The sequence below is a fragment of the Bombina bombina genome, chromosome 12 (assembly GCF_027579735.1).
Source record: "Bombina bombina isolate aBomBom1 chromosome 12, aBomBom1.pri, whole genome shotgun sequence".
NCBI lineage: Eukaryota > Metazoa > Chordata > Amphibia > Anura > Bombinatoridae > Bombina > Bombina bombina.
This window is the reverse complement of record NC_069510.1, coordinates 124,981,804-125,000,326: the sequence shown is the minus strand read 5'-3', so window position 1 is coordinate 125,000,326 and position 18,523 is coordinate 124,981,804. Positions and strand designations below refer to the sequence as shown.

General features: G+C 43.6%; 1 protein-coding gene across 2 annotated transcripts in view; it reads left to right on the top strand.

Annotated features, from left to right (window-relative positions):
- Positions 1-18,266, top strand: part of PHYHD1 (phytanoyl-CoA dioxygenase domain containing 1) — a 93,632-nt gene extending 75,366 nt beyond the window's left edge. The window contains exons 9-11 of one of the 2 annotated variants that reach the window (XM_053696026.1): positions 1,887-2,003; positions 3,361-3,487; positions 18,162-18,266. In XM_053696026.1, the coding sequence (XP_053552001.1) occupies positions 1,887-2,003; positions 3,361-3,487; positions 18,162-18,207 (290 nt within the window). In that variant the 3' untranslated portion in view covers positions 18,208-18,266. Of the gene's footprint in view, positions 1-1,886; positions 2,004-3,360; positions 3,492-18,161 lie in introns of those variants that run through there. The other variant, XM_053696027.1, reaches the window with a different exon arrangement.
- Positions 18,267-18,523: the final 257 nt, after the last annotated feature.

Sequence of the window (18,523 nt, the reverse complement as noted above, 5' to 3'; positions counted from 1 at the left end):
TAATTATCTTGTATCTGAGCCTCTGCTGACTGCCTCTTTATCTCAGATCTTTTAACAAACTTGCATTTCAGGCAATTAGTGCTGACTCTTAAATAACTTCACTTGCATGAGCACAATGTTATCTATATGAAATGCATGAATTTACACCCTCTAGCCTTCAAGGGCTTAGAAATTATCATATAAACCTACCTAGGTTTAGCTTTCAACTAAGAATAACAAAAGAACAAAGCAAATTTGGTGATAAAAGTAAATTAGAAATTTAACATGACATGCCCTATCTGCATCATGACAGTTTAATTTGGACTTTACTATCCCTTAAAGTTCTGTGCTGTTGTGCTATGCAAAAAAATGCTTTTTTTGTTAGTATAAAGCTAAGTAATAAGGGGCCGAATTATCATTGTGCGGGCGGACATGATCCACTGTCCGTCGCACATCGCTAAATGCCGACAGCATACGCGGTCTGCATTTATCATTGCACAAGCATTTCTAGTGAAATGCTTGTGCAATGCCGCCCCCTGCAGATTCGCACTAGCAGGGGGTGTTAATCATCCCAATCGTATCTGATCGGGATGATAGCCGTCCGCCACCTCAGAGGGGGCAGATGAGTTAAGAAGCAGCGGTTAACTCCTGCTTCCAGCGTCTGGAAACTCTGGGGGTAGATTGCAGCATCCGCTGCTTATAACAGCTACTCCTAAGTGTTATTGCTTACTAATGTGCAATCAACAATATGGAAAGTGTATAGCAAGTGCTTCACTACCTGAGGGGAATGTCTGTGCTCCATCAGCGTTCTGCTTGAGTGCTATCTGATGTGAGGTTTAGTGTTGGCTCTCATAGAAATCGGAGGAAATTGCGCATCTGCCATAAATAATGAAGTGTTCACTATACTACCGCTTGCTGCATATATATTAACCTTTAACTAATAACCTCAAAATTGCAAGCGGTATGGACTCTATGCAAGTGGTAGTAACACTACATACTGCTTGCATTCTTGCACTCCACTTGTAATCCTACAAAGGCTTCCAAACCAGGACGATATCTATGTGTTTAACTACTCTGCAGTGGTTTAGCACAGTTTTCTAGTGTCAGTAGTGCAAACATTATGAGCCAGATGACAAGTGGTGCGATAAGTTATATATTCGCAAGCGAAAATGGGTTTGCGTGCATCGGGTTTAGCGATCGTATTATAAGTTAAAAGTAAACACGAACGCGTGAGTGCAATCGCAGTTTACGCTAGAATGATTTTTTTTTTTTTTTTAAATGCACAATAAAGTTACGAGGGCATAACGATACGAGGTTTCAGGTGTTAGGAAAAAAAGGCAAAGATATTTAACGTAGAGATACTTATATATATATGTTTATATGTGCACATATAGTTATTTACTTGTTATCTGGCCTTATATGTGCTAATTATTAGAACATTTACAATTTTGCATTAAATTGTCCCTTTAATGCCAACAAAAGTCAAGGTGCAGCGAATCCCTGCGACTGCTCTGCTAGACCTCGCTATCGTCCTTAGCTACAAAACCTGACATGCTGAGCTGGGCAAGGTAAATAACAGATAATATAGAGCTTTGCTGCTCCTCGTGTAGCTGTAGACGATGGGACCTTAGTGTTCTCACAGCTGACAACTCACTTAGAGATAGTTCTAAATCTTAACACTTACAGGTACAAAGTCTGCTACAAAATTACGTCTGGTGCGACGTCTCCTACTTGGGCTAAGTTACTAGTGACTATAGTATGTACAATGACCAACTACCTTCTTAAAGGATTTAAATTTAGATAAAGATAAGGATTTGTAGTGAATAAAATACCCTTTTTAGTGTGTGACTGAACAGTTAGGTAACCCACTGAATCATATGTAAAATGCATCTTCCCTCATCTCACAGCTGGGATCTCGCGCCGTATGGTCCGTACAACCCCCGGCACGTTCCCACTCACCCAGTTTGTTGGGGAAGAACAGAACTACAGAGATGATGAGTTTGTTCCAGCTCCTGTTACAAAAGGTGAGTCTATGCAGTCGGTGCACAGTCATGATTGGAATCATAGTATAATACTAGACGTGTGGATTCTGAGGTTTTGGATACCTGTGCTGGTCAGCTATTTTCACAAATTCAGATTTTAGTGTGTTGAAGTCTCACAGTTATAAATTTGCCTCTGAAAATAGCCGACCAGTACAAAGGGCCTTCTTCTACATTCAGGGATAACCGTAACCTCTGAATGCACACGTCTAGTAATGACTATATAATAATAATAATATTAATGTTTGCCTATAAGCACCGTAGTAACAGCTATGTTTGCCTATAAGCACCGTATTAACGGCTATGTTTGCCTATAAGCACCGTAGTAACAGCTATGTTTGCCTATAAGCACCGTAGTAACAGCTATGTTTGCCTATAAGCACCGTATTAACGGCTATGTTTGCCTATAAGCACCGTATTAAGGGCTATGTTTGCCTATAAGCATCGTATTAACGGCTATGTTTGCCTATAAGCATCGTATTAACAGCTATGTTTGCCTATAAGCATCGTATTAACAGCTATGTTTGCCTATAAGCACCGTATTAAGGGCTATGTTTGCCTATAAGCATCGTATTAACAGCTATGTTTGCCTATAAGCATCGTATTAACGGCTATGTTTGCCTATAACCACCAAAATAACATCTATGTTTGCCTATAAGCACTATATTAACAGCTATGTTTGCCTATAAGCATCGTATTAACAGCTATGTTTGCCTATAAGCATCGTATTAACAGCTATGTTTGCCTATAAGCACCGTATTAAGGGCTATGTTTGCCTATAAGCATCGTATTAACGGCTATGTTTGCCTATAAGCACCGTATTAACGGCTATGTTTGCCTATAAGCACCGTATTAAGGGCTATGTTTGCCTATAAGCATCGTATTAACGGCTATGTTTGCCTATAAGCATCGTATTAATGGCTATGTTTGCCTATAAGCATCATATTAACAGCTATGTTTGCCTATAAGCACCGTATTAAGGGCTATGTTTGCCTATAAGCATCGTATTAACGGCTATGTTTGCCTATAACCACCAAAATAACATCTATGTTTGCCTATAAGCACTATATTAACAGCTATGTTTGCCTATAAGCATCGTATTAACGGCTATGTTTGCCTATAAGCACTGTATTAAAGGCTATGTTTGCCTATAAGCATCGTATTAACGGCTATGTTTGCCTATAAGCATCGTATTAACAGCTGTTTGCCTATAAGCACCGTATTAAGGGCTATGTTTGCCAATAAGCACCATATTAACAGCTATGTTTGCCTATAAGCACCGTATTAACGGCTATGTTTGCCTATAAGCACCATATTAACAGCTATGTTTGACTATAAACAGGGAGTCTGGTTCTCATTCACGGAGAGGTTGTACACAAGAGCGAGATGAACAACTCTGCAAACTCTCGTCATGCCTACTCCTTCCATGTTATGGAAACAAAAGATACAAGATGGAGCCCTGACAACTGGTGAGATGTCCTAATGCGTCACATACAGCTCTTCTAGTTCTATAGATGATCAGGTTTATTGGTCGTGAATATACTACTGCAACAATAGCAGCGAGGGAAATCCTATTAACCCCTACCTGGCATGAAAGTGTTAACCCTCTGGTTATCACCCTGTGAAACTGAGCTCAATTTTCATTTAGTGGCAAAATTCACCTGTGATAGACTTGTTATGTCAGTAAGTGTGCACTAGTACAGCCCTAATACACACGCCCCTCTGTACCTAAAGGGACAGTAAGGTCACCTGTGATAGACTTGTGATGTCAGTGAGTGTGCACTAGTACAGCCCTAATACACACACCCCTCTGTACTTAAAGGGACAGTAAGGTCACCTGTGATAGACTTGTGATGTCAGTGAGTAAGTGTGCACTAGTACAGCCCTAATACACACGCCCCTCTGTACCTAAAGGGACAGTAAGGTCACCTGTGATAGACTTGTGATGTCAGTAAGTGTGCACTAGTACAGCCCTAATACACACGCCCCTCTGTACCTAAAGGGACAGTAAGGTCACCTGTGATAGACTTGTGATGTCAGTGAGTAAGTGTGCGTTAGTACAGTCCTGATACACACACACCCCTCTGTACCTAAAGGGACAGTAAAGTCACCTGTGATGTCAGTAAGTGTGCACTAGCACAGCACCTCTGTGATTATAGGGACAGTAAGGTCACCTGTGATAGACTTGTGATGTCAGTGAGTGTGCACTAGTACAGCCCTAATACACACACCCCTCTGTACTTAAAGGGACAGTAAGGTCACCTGTGATAGACTTGTGATGTCAGTGAGTATGTGTGCACTAGTACAGCCCTAATACACACGCCCCTCTGTACCTAAAGGGACAGTAAGGTCACCTGTGATAGACTTGTGATGTCAGTAAGTGTGCACTAGTACAGCCCTAATACACACGCCCCTCTGTACCTAAAGGGACAGTAAGGTCACCTGTGATAGACTTGTGATGTCAGTGAGTATGTGTGCACTAGTACAGCCCTAATACACACGGCCCTCTGTACTTAAAGGGACAGTAAGGTCACCTGTGATAGACTTGTGATGTCAGTGAGTAAGTGTGCACTAGTACAGCCCTAATACACACGCCCCTCTGTACCTAAAGGGACAGTAAGGTCACCTGTGATAGACTTGTGATGTCAGTAAGTGTGCACTAGTACAGCCCTAATACACACGCCCCTCTGTACCTAAAGGGACAGTAAGGTCACCTGTGATAGACTTGTGATGTCAGTGAGTAAGTGTGCGTTAGTACAGTCCTGATACACACACACCCCTCTGTACCTAAAGGGACAGTAAAGTCACCTGTGATGTCAGTAAGTGTGCACTAGCACAGCACCTCTGTGATTATAGGGACAGTAAGGTCACCTGTGATAGACTTGTGATGTCAGTAAGTGTGCACTAGTACAGCCCTAATACACACGCCCCTCTGTACTTAAAGGGACAGTAAGGTCACCTGTGATAGACTTGTGATGTCAGTAAGTGTGCACTAGTACAACCCTAATACACACGCCCCTCTGTACTTAAAGGGACAGTAAGGTCACCTGTGATAGACTTGTGATGTCAGTAAGTGTGCAGTAGTACAGCCCTAATACACACGCCCCTCTGTACTTAAAGGGACAGTAAGGTCACCTGTAATAGACTTGTGATGTCAGTGAGTATGTGTGCACTAGTACAGCCCTAATACACACGCCCCTCTGTACTTAAAGGGACAGTAAGGTAACCTGTAATAGACTTGTGATGTCAGTGAGTAAGTGTGCACTAGTACAGCCCTAATACACATGCCCCTCTGTACTTAAAGGGACAGTAAGGTCACCTCTGATTGACTTGTGATGTCAGTAAGTGTGCACTAGTACAACCCTAATACACACGCCCCTCTGTACTTAAAGGGACAGTAAGGTCACCTGTGATAGACTTGTGATGTCAGTGAGTATGTGTGCACTAGCACAGCCCTGATACACGCCCCTCTGTACTTAAAGGGACAGTAAGGTCACCTGTGATAGACTTGTGATGTCAGTGAGTAAGTGTGCGTTAGTACAGTCCTGATACACACACACCCCTCTGTACCTAAAGGGACAGTAAAGTCACCTGTGATGTCAGTAAGTGTGCACTAGCACAGCACCTCTGTGATTATAGGGACAGTAAGGTCACCTGTGATAGACATGTGATGTCCGTAAGTGTGCACTAGTACAGCCCTGATACACACGCCCCTCTGTACTTAAAGGGACAGTAAGGTCACCTCTGATTGACTTGTGATGTCAGTAAGTGTGCACTAGCACAGCCCTGATACACACACCCCTCTGTACTTAAAGGGACAGTAAGGTCACCTCTGACTTGTGATGTCAGTAAGTGTGCACTAGCACAGCCCTGATACACACACCCCTCTGTACTTAAAGGGACAGTAAGGTCACCTCTGATTGACTTGTGATGTCAGTAAGTGTGCACTAGCACAGCCCTGATACATGCCCCTCTGTACTTAAAGGGACAGTAAGGTCACTTCTGACTTGTGATGTCAGTAAGTGTGCAGTAGCACAGCCCTGATACACGCCCCTCTGTACTTTAAGGGGCAGTAAGGTCACCTCTGACTTGTGATGTCAGTAAGTGTGCACTAGCACAGCCCTCTGTACTTAAAGGGACAGTAAGGTCACCTCTGACTTGTGATGTCAGTAAGTGTGCACTAGCACAGCCCTGATACACACACCCCTCTGTACTTAAAGGGACAGTAAGGTCACCTCTGACTTGTGATGTCAGTAAGTGTGCACTAGCACAGCTCTGATACACACACCCCTCTGTACTTAAAGGGACAGTAAGGTCACCTCTGATTGACTTGTGATGTCAGTAAGTGTGCACTAGCACAGCCCTGATACACACCCCTCTGTACTTAAAGGGACAGTAAGGTCACCTCTGACTTGTGATGTCAGTAAGTGTGCACTAGCACAGCCCTCTGTACTTAAAGGGACAGTAAGGTCACCTCTGATTGACTTGTGATGTCAGTAAGTGTGCACTAGCACAGCCCTGATGCACGCCCCTCTGTACTTAAAGGGACAGTAAGGTCACCTCTGACTTGTGATGTCAGTAAGTGTGCACTAGCACAGCCCTCTGTACTTAAAGGGACAGTAAGGTCACCTCTGATTGACTTGTGATGTCAGTAAGTGTGCACTAGCACAGCCCTGATACACGCCCCTCTGTACTTAAAGGGACAGTAAGGTCACCTCTGACTTGTGATGTCAGTAAGTGTGCACTAGCACAGCCCTGATACACGCCCCTCTGTACTTAAAGGGACAGTAAGGTCACTTCTGACTTGTGATGTCAGTAAGTGTGCAGTAGCACAGCCCTGATACACGCCCCTCTGTACTTTAAGGGGCAGTAAGGTCACCTCTGACTTGTGATGTCAGTAAGTGTGCACTAGCACAGCCCTCTGTACTTAAAGGGACAGTAAGGTCACCTCTGACTTGTGATGTCAGTAAGTGTGCACTAGCACAGCCCTGATACACACACCCCTCTGTACTTAAAGGGACAGTAAGGTCACCTCTGATTGACTTGTGATGTCAGTAAGTGTGCACTAGCACAGCCCTGATACACACACCCCTCTGTACTTAAAGGGACAGTAAGGTCACCTCTGATTGACTTGTGATGTCAGTAAGTGTGCACTAGCACAGCCCTGATACACACCCCTCTGTACTTAAAGGGACAGTAAGGTCACCTCTGACTTGTGATGTCAGTAAGTGTGCACTAGCACAGCCCTCTGTACTTAAAGGGACAGTAAGGTCACCTCTGATTGACTTGTGATGTCAGTAAGTGTGCACTAGCACTGCCCTGATACACGCCCCTCTGTACTTAAAGGGACAGTAAGGTCACCTCTGACTTGTGATGTCAGTAAGTGTGCACTAGCACAGCCCTCTGTACTTAAAGGGACAGTAAGGTCACCTCTGACTTGTGATGTCAGTAAGTGTGCACTAGCACAGCCCTGATACACACACCCCTCTGTACTTAAAGGGACAGTAAGGTCACCTCTGATTGACTTGTGATGTCAGTAAGTGTGCACTAGCACAGCCCTGATACATGCCCCTCTGTACTTAAAGGGACAGTAAGGTCACTTCTGACTTGTGATGTCAGTAAGTGTGCAGTAGCACAGCCCTGATACACGCCCCTCTGTACTTTAAGGGGCAGTAAGGTCACCTCTGACTTGTGATGTCAGTAAGTGTGCACTAGCACAGCCCTCTGTACTTAAAGGGACAGTAAGGTCACCTCTGACTTGTGATGTCAGTAAGTGTGCACTAGCACAGCCCTGATACACACACCCCTCTGTACTTAAAGGGACAGTAAGGTCACCTCTGACTTGTGATGTCAGTAAGTGTGCACTAGCACAGCCCTGATACACACACCCCTCTGTACTTAAAGGGACAGTAAGGTCACCTCTGACTTGTGATGTCAGTAAGTGTGCACTAGCACAGCCCTGATACACACACCCCTCTGTACTTAAAGGGACAGTAAGGTCACCTCTGATTGACTTGTGATGTCAGTAAGTGTGCACTAGCACAGCCCTGATACACACCCCTCTGTACTTAAAGGGACAGTAAGGTCACCTCTGACTTGTGATGTCAGTAAGTGTGCACTAGCACAGCCCTCTGTACTTAAAGGGACAGTAAGGTCACCTCTGATTGACTTGCGATGTCAGTAAGTGTGCACTAGCACAGCCCTGATACACGCCCCTCTGTACTTAAAGGGACAGTAAGGTCACCTCTGACTTGTGATGTCAGTAAGTGTGCACTAGCACAGCCCTCTGTACTTAAAGGGACAGTAAGGTCACCTCTGATTGACTTGTGATGTCAGTAAGTGTGCACTAGCACAGCCCTGATACACGCCCCTCTGTACTTAAAGGGACAGTAAGGTCACCTCTGACTTGTGATGTCAGTAAGTGTGCACTAGCACAGCCCTGATACACGCCCCTCTGTACTTAAAGGGACAGTAAGGTCACCTGTGATAGACTTGTGATGTCAGTGAGTATGTGTGCACTAGTACAGCCCTAATACACACGCCCCTCTGTACCTAAAGGGACAGTAAGGTCACCTGTGATAGACTTGTGATGTCAGTAAGTGTGCACTAGTACAGCCCTAATACACACGCCCCTCTGTACCTAAAGGGACAGTAAGGTCACCTGTGATAGACTTGTGATGTCAGTGAGTATGTGTGCACTAGTACAGCCCTAATACACACGGCCCTCTGTACTTAAAGGGACAGTAAGGTCACCTGTGATAGACTTGTGATGTCAGTAAGTGTGCACTAGTACAGCCCTAATACACACGCCCCTCTGTACCTAAAGGGACAGTAAGGTCACCTGTGATAGACTTGTGATGTCAGTGAGTAAGTGTGCACTAGTACAGCCCTAATACACATGCCCCTCTGTACTTAAAGGGACAGTAAGGTCACCTGTGATAGACTTGTGATGTCAGTGAGTATGTGTGCACTAGTACAGCCCTAATACACACGGCCCTCTGTACTTAAAGGGACAGTAAGGTCACCTGTGATAGACTTGTGATGTCAGTAAGTGTGCACTAGTACAGCCCTAATACACACGCCCCTCTGTACTTAAAGGGACAGTAAGGTCACCTGTGATAGACTTGTGATGTCAGTAAGTGTGCACTAGTACAACCCTAATACACACGCCCCTCTGTACTTAAAGGGACAGTAAGGTCACCTGTGATAGACTTGTGATGTCAGTAAGTGTGCAGTAGTACAGCCCTAATACACACGTCCCTCTGTACTTAAAGGGACAGTAAGGTCACCTGTGATAGACTTGTGATGTCAGTGAGTAAGTGTGCAGTAGTACAGCCCTAATACACACGCCCCTCTGTACTTAAAGGGACAGTAAGGTCACCTGTAATAGACTTGTGATGTCAGTGAGTATGTGTGCACTAGTACAGCCCTAATACACACGCCCCTCTGTACTTAAAGGGACAGTAAGGTAACCTGTAATAGACTTGTGATGTCAGTGAGTAAGTGTGCACTAGTACAGCCCTAATACACACGCCCCTCTGTACTTAAAGGGACAGTAAGGTCACCTGTGATAGACTTGTGATGTCAGTGAGTAAGTGTGTGTTAGTACAGTCCTGATACACATACACGCCCCTCTGTACTTAAAGGGACAGTAAGGTCACCTGTAATAGACTTGTGATGTCAGTGAGTAAGTGTGTACTAGTACAGCCCTAATACACATGCCCCTCTGTACTTAAAGGGACAGTAAGGTCACCTCTGATTGACTTGTGATGTCAGTAAGTGTGCACTAGTACAACCCTAATACACACGCCCCTCTGTACTTAAAGGGACAGTAAGGTCACCTGTGATAGACTTGTGATGTCAGTGAGTAAGTGTGCGTTAGTACAGTCCTGATACACACACACCCCTCTGTACCTAAAGGGACAGTAAAGTCACCTGTGATGTCAGTAAGTGTGCACTAGCACAGCCCTCTGTACTTAAAGGGACAGTAAGGTCACCTCTGACTTGTGATGTCAGTAAGTGTGTACTAGCACAGCCCTGATACACACACCCCTCTGTACTTAAAGGGACAGTAAGGTCACCTCTGACTTGTGATGCCAGTAAGTGTGCACTAGCACAGCCCTGATACACACCCCTCTGTACTTAAAGGGACAGTAAGGTCACCTCTGACTTGTGATGTCAATAAGTGTGCACTAGCACAGCCCTCTGTACTTAAAGGGACAGTAAGGTCACCTCTGACTTGTGATGTCAGTAAGTGTGCACTAGCACAGCCCTGATACACGCCCCTCTGTACTTAAAGGGACAGTAAGGTCACCTCTGACTTGTGATGTCAGTAAGTGTGCACTAGCACAGCCCTCTGTACTTAAAGGGACAGTAAGGTCACCTCTGATTGACTTGTGATGTCAGTAAGTGTGCACTAGCACAGCCCTGATTACACGCCCCTCTGTACTTAAAGGGACAGTAAGGTCACCTCTGACTTGTGATGTCAGTAAGTGTGCACTAGCACAGCCCTGATACACACACCCCTCTGTACTTAAAGGGACAGTAAGGTCACCTCTGATTGACTTGTGATGTCAGTAAGTGTGCACTAGCACAGCCCTGATACATGCCCCTCTGTACTTAAAGGGACAGTAAGGTCACTTCTGACTTGTGATGTCAGTAAGTGTGCAGTAGCACAGCCCTGATACACGCCCCTCTGTACTTTAAGGGGCAGTAAGGTCACCTCTGACTTGTGATGTCAGTAAGTGTGCACTAGCACAGCCCTCTGTACTTAAAGGGACAGTAAGGTCACCTCTGACTTGTGATGTCAGTAAGTGTGCACTAGCACAGCCCTGATACACACACCCCTCTGTACTTAAAGGGACAGTAAGGTCACCTCTGACTTGTGATGTCAGTAAGTGTGCACTAGCACAGCCCTGATACACGCCCCTCTGTACTTAAAGGGACAGTAAGGTCACTTCTGACTTGTGATGTCAGTAAGTGTGCACTAGCACAGCCCTGATACACGCCCCTCTGTACTTAAAGGGACAGTAAGGTCACCTGTGATAGACTTGTGATGTCAGTGAGTAAGTGTGCGTTAGTACAGTCCTGATACACACACACCCCTCTGTACCTAAAGGGACAGTAAAGTCACCTGTGATGTCAGTAAGTGTGCACTAGCACAGCACCTCTGTGATTATAGGGACAGTAAGGTCACCTGTGATAGACATGTGATGTCCGTAAGTGTGCACTAGTACAGCCCTGATACACACGCCCCTCTGTACTTAAAGGGACAGTAAGGTCACCTCTGATTGACTTGTGATGTCAGTAAGTGTGCACTAGCACAGCCCTGATACATGCCCCTCTGTACTTAAAGGGACAGTAAGGTCACTTCTGACTTGTGATGTCAGTAAGTGTGCAGTAGCACAGCCCTGATACACACCCCTCTGTACTTTAAGGGGCAGTAAGGTCACCTCTGACTTGTGATGTCAGTAAGTGTGCACTAGCACAGCCCTCTGTACTTAAAGGGACAGTAAGGTCACCTCTGACTTGTGATGTCAGTAAGTGTGCACTAGCACAGCCCTGATACACACACCCCTCTGTACTTAAAGGGACAGTAAGGTCACCTCTGATTGACTTGTGATGTCAGTAAGTGTGCACTAGCACAGCCCTGATACACACCCCTCTGTACTTAAAGGGACAGTAAGGTCACCTCTGACTTGTGATGTCAGTAAGTGTGCACTAGCACAGCCCTCTGTACTTAAAGGGACAGTAAGGTCACCTCTGATTGACTTGTGATGTCAGTAAGTGTGCACTAGCACAGCCCTGATACACGCCCCTCTGTACTTAAAGGGACAGTAAGGTCACCTCTGACTTGTGATGTCAGTAAGTGTTCACTAGCACAGCCCTCTGTACTTAAAGGGACAGTAAGGTCACCTCTGATTGACTTGTGATGTCAGTAAGTGTGCACTAGCACAGCCCTGATTACACACCCCTCTGTACTTAAAGGGACAGTAAGGTCACCTCTGACTTGTGATGTCAGTAAGTGTGCACTAGCACAGCCCTGATACACGCCCCTCTGTACTTAAAGGGACAGTAAGGTCACTTCTGACTTGTGATGTCAGTAAGTGTGCAGTAGCACAGCCCTGATACACGCCCCTCTGTACTTTAAGGGGCAGTAAGGTCACCTCTGACTTGTGATGTCAGTAAGTGTGCACTAGCACAGCCCTCTGTACTTAAAGGGACAGTAAGGTCACCTCTGACTTGTGATGTCAGTAAGTGTGCACTAGCACAGCCCTGATACACACACCCCTCTGTACTTAAAGGGACAGTAAGGTCACCTCTGACTTGTGATGTCAGTAAGTGTGCACTAGCACAGCCCTGATACACACACCCCTCTGTACTTAAAGGGACAGTAAGGTCACCTCTGATTGACTTGTGATGTCAGTAAGTGTGCACTAGCACAGCCCTGATACACACCCCTCTGTACTTAAAGGGACAGTAAGGTCACCTCTGACTTGTGATGTCAGTAAGTGTGCACTAGCACAGCCCTCTGTACTTAAAGGGACAGTAAGGTCACCTCTGATTGACTTGTGATGTCAGTAAGTGTGCACTAGCACAGCCCTGATACACGCCCCTCTGTACTTAAAGGGACAGTAAGGTCACCTCTGACTTGTGATGTCAGTAAGTGTGCAGTAGCACAGCCCTGATACACGCCCCTCTGTACTTAAAGGGACAGTAGGTCACCTCTGACTTGTGATGTCAGTAAGTGTGCACTAGCACAGCCCTCTGTACTTAAAGGGACAGTAAGGTCACCTCTGATTGACTTGTGATGTCAGTAAGTGTGCATTAGCACAGCCCTGATACACACACCCCTCTGTACTTTAAGGTACAGTAAACATAGCTTAGATAGAGAATGCAATTAACAAAAACTTTTCAGTTGACTTATCAAAACGTACTTTGGGTATCCTTTGTACAAGAGTACACCTAGGTAGGCTGACTCTAGCTTAGGAGTGTGGACTTATCTTTAGCAAACACCGCTGAACATACCTAGATTACACTTCTGCAAAGGAAGTCAAGAGAACAAAGGAACTAAATGCTAAACTGTGGTGGTTTTATTTTGGTTTTACAGTCTTATAATACAGATTTTTTGCATTTCTTGCTTAGAAATTTCTGTACTGCAAGTTCTGAACATTATACATTGAGGGGCCTATTTATCAAGCGCCGTATGGGATCTTGATGCCCCGTGTTTCTGGCAAGCCTTCAACCTGATCAGATACGATCGTGTTGATTGACACTCCCTGCTAGTGGCCGATTGGCCGCAAATCTGCAGAGAGCGGCATTGCACCAGCAGTTCACCAGAACTGCTTGTGCAATGCTGAATGTGGAGAGCGTATGCTGTCCGCATTCAGTGATGTCTGTCGGACATGATCCGCTGATCGGATCATGTTGGACAGACATTTGATAAATCGGCCCCTTATAGTAAAAGAATATCACTATATACAGTAAGGGAGCTCTATAAACACACAAGAAAAACATTATATATACATTTACAATTAATTATACTTTATATAAAAGCAGAATATTAATAAAATACAAAATAATAGGCAAACAATATAAAACAAAATACCAGAATAACAAATAGAAAATAACGGTGAGAGCACAAAATGTAAAAATGTACAAAAATAAACAAAACATAAATCAATATCTTTCTTAAAAAGGGACATTATTCACCGGTTGCTTTTGTGTAAAAGTGCGTTTGTCTCACACCCCCTAGAGAAGCTAAAAAGCAAATCTGTAACCTCCTTATAAAAAAATGCTGCAAACTACCTGAACCGGCTGTTTGATTTACAGAGTCCACTTTCTGGCCGCTCTAGGGAGTGGAGGACCAGCAAGTTTTAGATACAATGAAAAGCGTTTTTGGGTTAAATGATGCGACATTTAGCGTAACCGCTATATTTAGTAGAAAAGCTAATGTAATGAAGCTCCCCAGCAAGAGCTCATGTTTAGAGTTTGGTTTCTTTTAGCAGAAGGAGACGTAAAGTCCGGACTGCAATCATCCTGATCAGATACGATCGGGATGATTGACACCCCCTCACTAGAAATGCTTGTGCAATGATAAATGCTGATAGTCGGCATTTAGCAGTCGGGTGGACATGATTCGCTACAACAAATCATGTCTGCCCGCCATTTGATAAATGGGCCCCAAAACGTTAGTGTTTAAGAGTGTGCAAGTATAAAAGTGTGCATGTGTAGTGTGAACTAGACGTGCACAGGAAAAAAATTTGCTTTGTCTGAAATTTTGTTTTCATTAAATTTCCATTTTCATTCATGGTTGTGTTAGTTTTGGACGAATTTCGTTTTAAATTTTTGTTTCGAGCTAAAATATTCCTTTTGAGCTACAGTGCAGATTCTGCCATTTTTCTTTATCTGAAGCTGTGATCAGCTATGTTAGCTTTCATTTTGCCATTCTATGGCCTAGATTTAGAGTTTGGCGGTAGCCGTCAAAACCAGCGTTAGAGGCTCCTAACGCTGGTTTTAGGCTACCGCCGGTATTTGGAGTCAGTCAGGAAAGGGTCTAACGCTCACTTTGCAGCCGCGACTTTTCCATACCGCAGATCCCCTTACGTCAATTGCGTATCCTATCTTTTCAATGGGATCTTTCTAACTCCGGTATTTAGAGTCGTGGCTGAAGTGAGCGTTAGAAATCTAACGACAAAACTCCAGCCGCAGAAAAAAGTCAGTAGTTAAGAGCATTCTGGGCTAACGCCGGTTTATAAAGCTCTTAACTACTGTGCTCTAAAGTACACTAACACCCATAAACAACCTATGCACCCCTAAACCGAGGTCCCCCCACATCGCCGCCACTCGATTAGAATCTGCCGACCGCCACCTACGTTATACTTATGTACCCCTAATCTGCTGCCCCTAACACCGCCGACCCCTATATTATATTTATTAACCCCTAACCTGCCCCCCACAACGTCGCCGCCAGCTACCTACAATAATTAACCCCTAATCTGCCGACCGCAAAGCGCCGCCACCTACATTATAGCTATGTACCCCTAATCTGCAGCCCCAAACACCGCCGACCCCTATATTATATTTATTAACCCCTAATCTGCCCCCCTCAACGTCGCCTCCACCTGCCTACATTTTAACCAGGTACAATAGCTATTAAATAGTTAAGAACTATTTAATAGTTACCTAGTTAAAATAATTACAAAATTACCTGGAAAATAAATCCTAACCTAAGTTACAATTAAACCTAACACTACACTATCAATAAATTAATTAAATACAATACCTACAACTACCTACAATTAAACCTAACACTACACTATCAATAAATTAATTAAATACAATTCCTACAAATAAATACAATGAAATAAACTAACTAAAGTACAAAAAATAAAAAAGAACTAAGTTACAAAAAATAAAAAAATATTTACAAACATTAGAAAAATATTACAATTTTAAACTAATTACACCTACTCTAAGCCCCCTAATAAAATAACAAAGCCCCCCAAAATGAACTTTTTTAATTTAGAATAGGGTAGGGCATTTTTTTAAAGCTCTTTTACCTTACCAGCCCTGAACAGGGCCCTTTGCGGGGCATGCCCCAAAGAATTCAGCTCTTTTGCCTGTAAAAAACCCACATACAATACCCCCCCCCCAACATTACAACCCACCACCCACATACCCCTAATCTAACCCAAACCCCCCTTAAATAAACCTAACACTAAGCCCCTGAAGATCTTCCTACCTTATCTTCACCATACCAGGTCACTGATCGGTCCTCGGAAGTCTTGATCCAAGCCTCGGAAGTGTTAATCCAAGCCCAAGCGGGGGGCTGAAGAGTGACGTTCATCCTCAGGCTGAAGTCTGGATCCAAGTGGCGACTGAAGAAATCCATTATCGGGCTGAAGTCGGAAGTCCATCATCGGGATGAAGTCTTCTATCAAGCAGCATCTTCAATCTTCTTTCTTCCGGAGCCATCATCTTCCAGCCGACGCGGAACATCCTCTTCTCCCGACGCCTACTCGCCGAATGAAGGTTCCTTTAAATGACGTCATCCAAGATGGCGTCCGTCGAATTCCGATTGGCTGATAGGATTCTATCAGCCAATCGGAATTAAGGTAGGAAAATTCTGATTGGCTGATGGAATCAGCCAATCAGATTGAAGTTCAATCCGATTGGCTGATCCGATCAGCCAATCAGATTGAGCTCGCATTCTATTGGCTGTTCCGATCAGCCAATAGAATGCGAGCTCAATCTGATTGGCTGATTCCATCAGCCAATCAGAATTTTCCTACCTTAATTCCGATTGGCTGATAGAATCCTATCAGCCAATCGGAATTCGACGGACGCCATCTTGGATGACGTCATTTAAAGGAACCGTCATTCATCATTCTTAACTATTTAATAGCTATTGTACCTGGTTAAAATAAATACAAAGTTGCCTGTAAAATAAATATAAATCCTAAAATAGCTATAATATAATTATTATTTATATTGTAGCTATATTAGGATTTATTTTACAGGTAAGTATTTAGCTTTAAATAGGAATAATTTATTTAATAAGAGTTAATTAATTTCGTTAGATTTAAATTATATTTAATTTAGGGGGGTGTTAGTGTTAGGGTTAGACTTAGCTTTAGGGGTTAATACATTTATTAGAATAGCGGTGAGCTCCAGTCGGCAGATTAGGGGTTAATGTTTGAAGTTAGGTGTCGGCGATGTTAGGGAGGGCAGATTAGGGGTTAATACTATTTATTATAGGGTTAGTGAGGCGGATTAGGGGTTAATAACTTTATTATAATAGCTGTGCGGTCCGCTCGGCAGATTAGGGGTTAATAAGTGTAGGCAGGTGGAGGCGACGTTGTGGGGGGCAGATTAGGGGTTAATAAATATAATATAGGGGTCGGCGGTGTTAGGGGCAGCAGATTAGGGGTACATAGGGATAATGTAAGTAGCGGCGGTTTACGGAGAGGCAGATTAGGGGTTAATAATAATAATATGCAGGGGTCAGCGATAGCGGGGGCGGCAGAATAGGGGTTAATAAGTGTAAGGTTAGGGGTGTTTAGACTCGGGGTACATGTTAGAGTGTTAGGTGCAGACGTAGGAAGTGTTTCCCCATAGCAAACAATGGGGCTGCGTTAGGAGCTGAACGCGGCTTTTTTGCAGGTGTTAGGTTTTTTTCAGCTCAAACAGCCCCATTGTTTTCTATGGGGGAATCGTGCACGAGCACGTTTTTGAAGCTGGCCACGTCCGTAAGCACCGCTGGTATCGAGAGTTGAAGTTGCGTTAAATATGCTCTACGCTCCTTTTTTGGAGCCTAACGCAGCCATTCTATGAACTCTCAATACCAGCGGTATTTAAAAGGTGCGGCCAGAAAAAAGCATGCGTAGCTAACGCACCCCTTTGGCCGCAGAACTCTAAATCTAGGCGTATGTAATTCTTAAACTTATTCTTTTATTTATACATCTGCATTTTCAGTAAAACTAAATGTTTACTTGAAGGTAAATGTCACGGCGTAGTGAAGTGAAATGTGCTTGATGTTTGTTTTTTTCCAAAAAAAACAAAGAAAGAAGTAAACTTCTTTGAAATAGTATTAGTATAAAAAAGTGATTGCCGCTTCAGAACAGACTCAGTAAACAACTGGTTAATATCTATTAGTATAATAAAACATATTCTAAGTGCAAAGGCAACAGCCGCTTAGCGGTGCAACAAAAGGGTTAATACATTTTTAAATGTAAAACTACTAACTTATTAAAAAGCTTATTAAACAACTAAAGTACTATAAACAAACTACTATACTATATTTAAGTCCAATAAGTAAGTAAACTTGTTGTAAAATAGTACTAATAAAACAGTGCAGCTTGACAACCCTCAGTAAACAAGTGGTTAATATCTAGTAGTGGTATCATGAAACATGTACTAAGTGCAAAGGCAGCAGCTGCTTAGTCCTGCAACAGAAGGGTTAATACATAAAGAATATATTGCAATCTCTTTAATTTGGTTGCCATGGTGAATAGAAACTGTATGCACAATTAGAATATCTCAAGGAGCTTTATATAAAGTGTTTTCTTTATGTGGCCCTATACATTTCATGATCTGCTCTCTGTAAACATCTCTAACATCTGTGTTCTTGTCCTTGTTTAGGCTCCAGCCAACCTCTGAACTGCCGTTCCCTTCTTTATACACATGAGACGACCTGGACAACGTGGATAAAAACTGACTTGAAAATAAAAATCTGTGAACAATTTAGCTATTTGTTACATCATTAATAAAATGCTACATGTCGTCTCACGGTCAATGAAAAAGCCTTTACAACCAAATCATATCAGGAATAAAATCTTATGATAAATGTCTTTATGCCAGTCACATACAGAGAGCTTTACACTAATCACACATAGCAGTCTTTATGCCAGTGACATACAGCAGGGCTCGACAAACCCAGGAGCCTGGGAGCCACTGGCTCCTAGAATTTTACCCCTGGCTTCTAACTTTTTGGGTTATTCTCC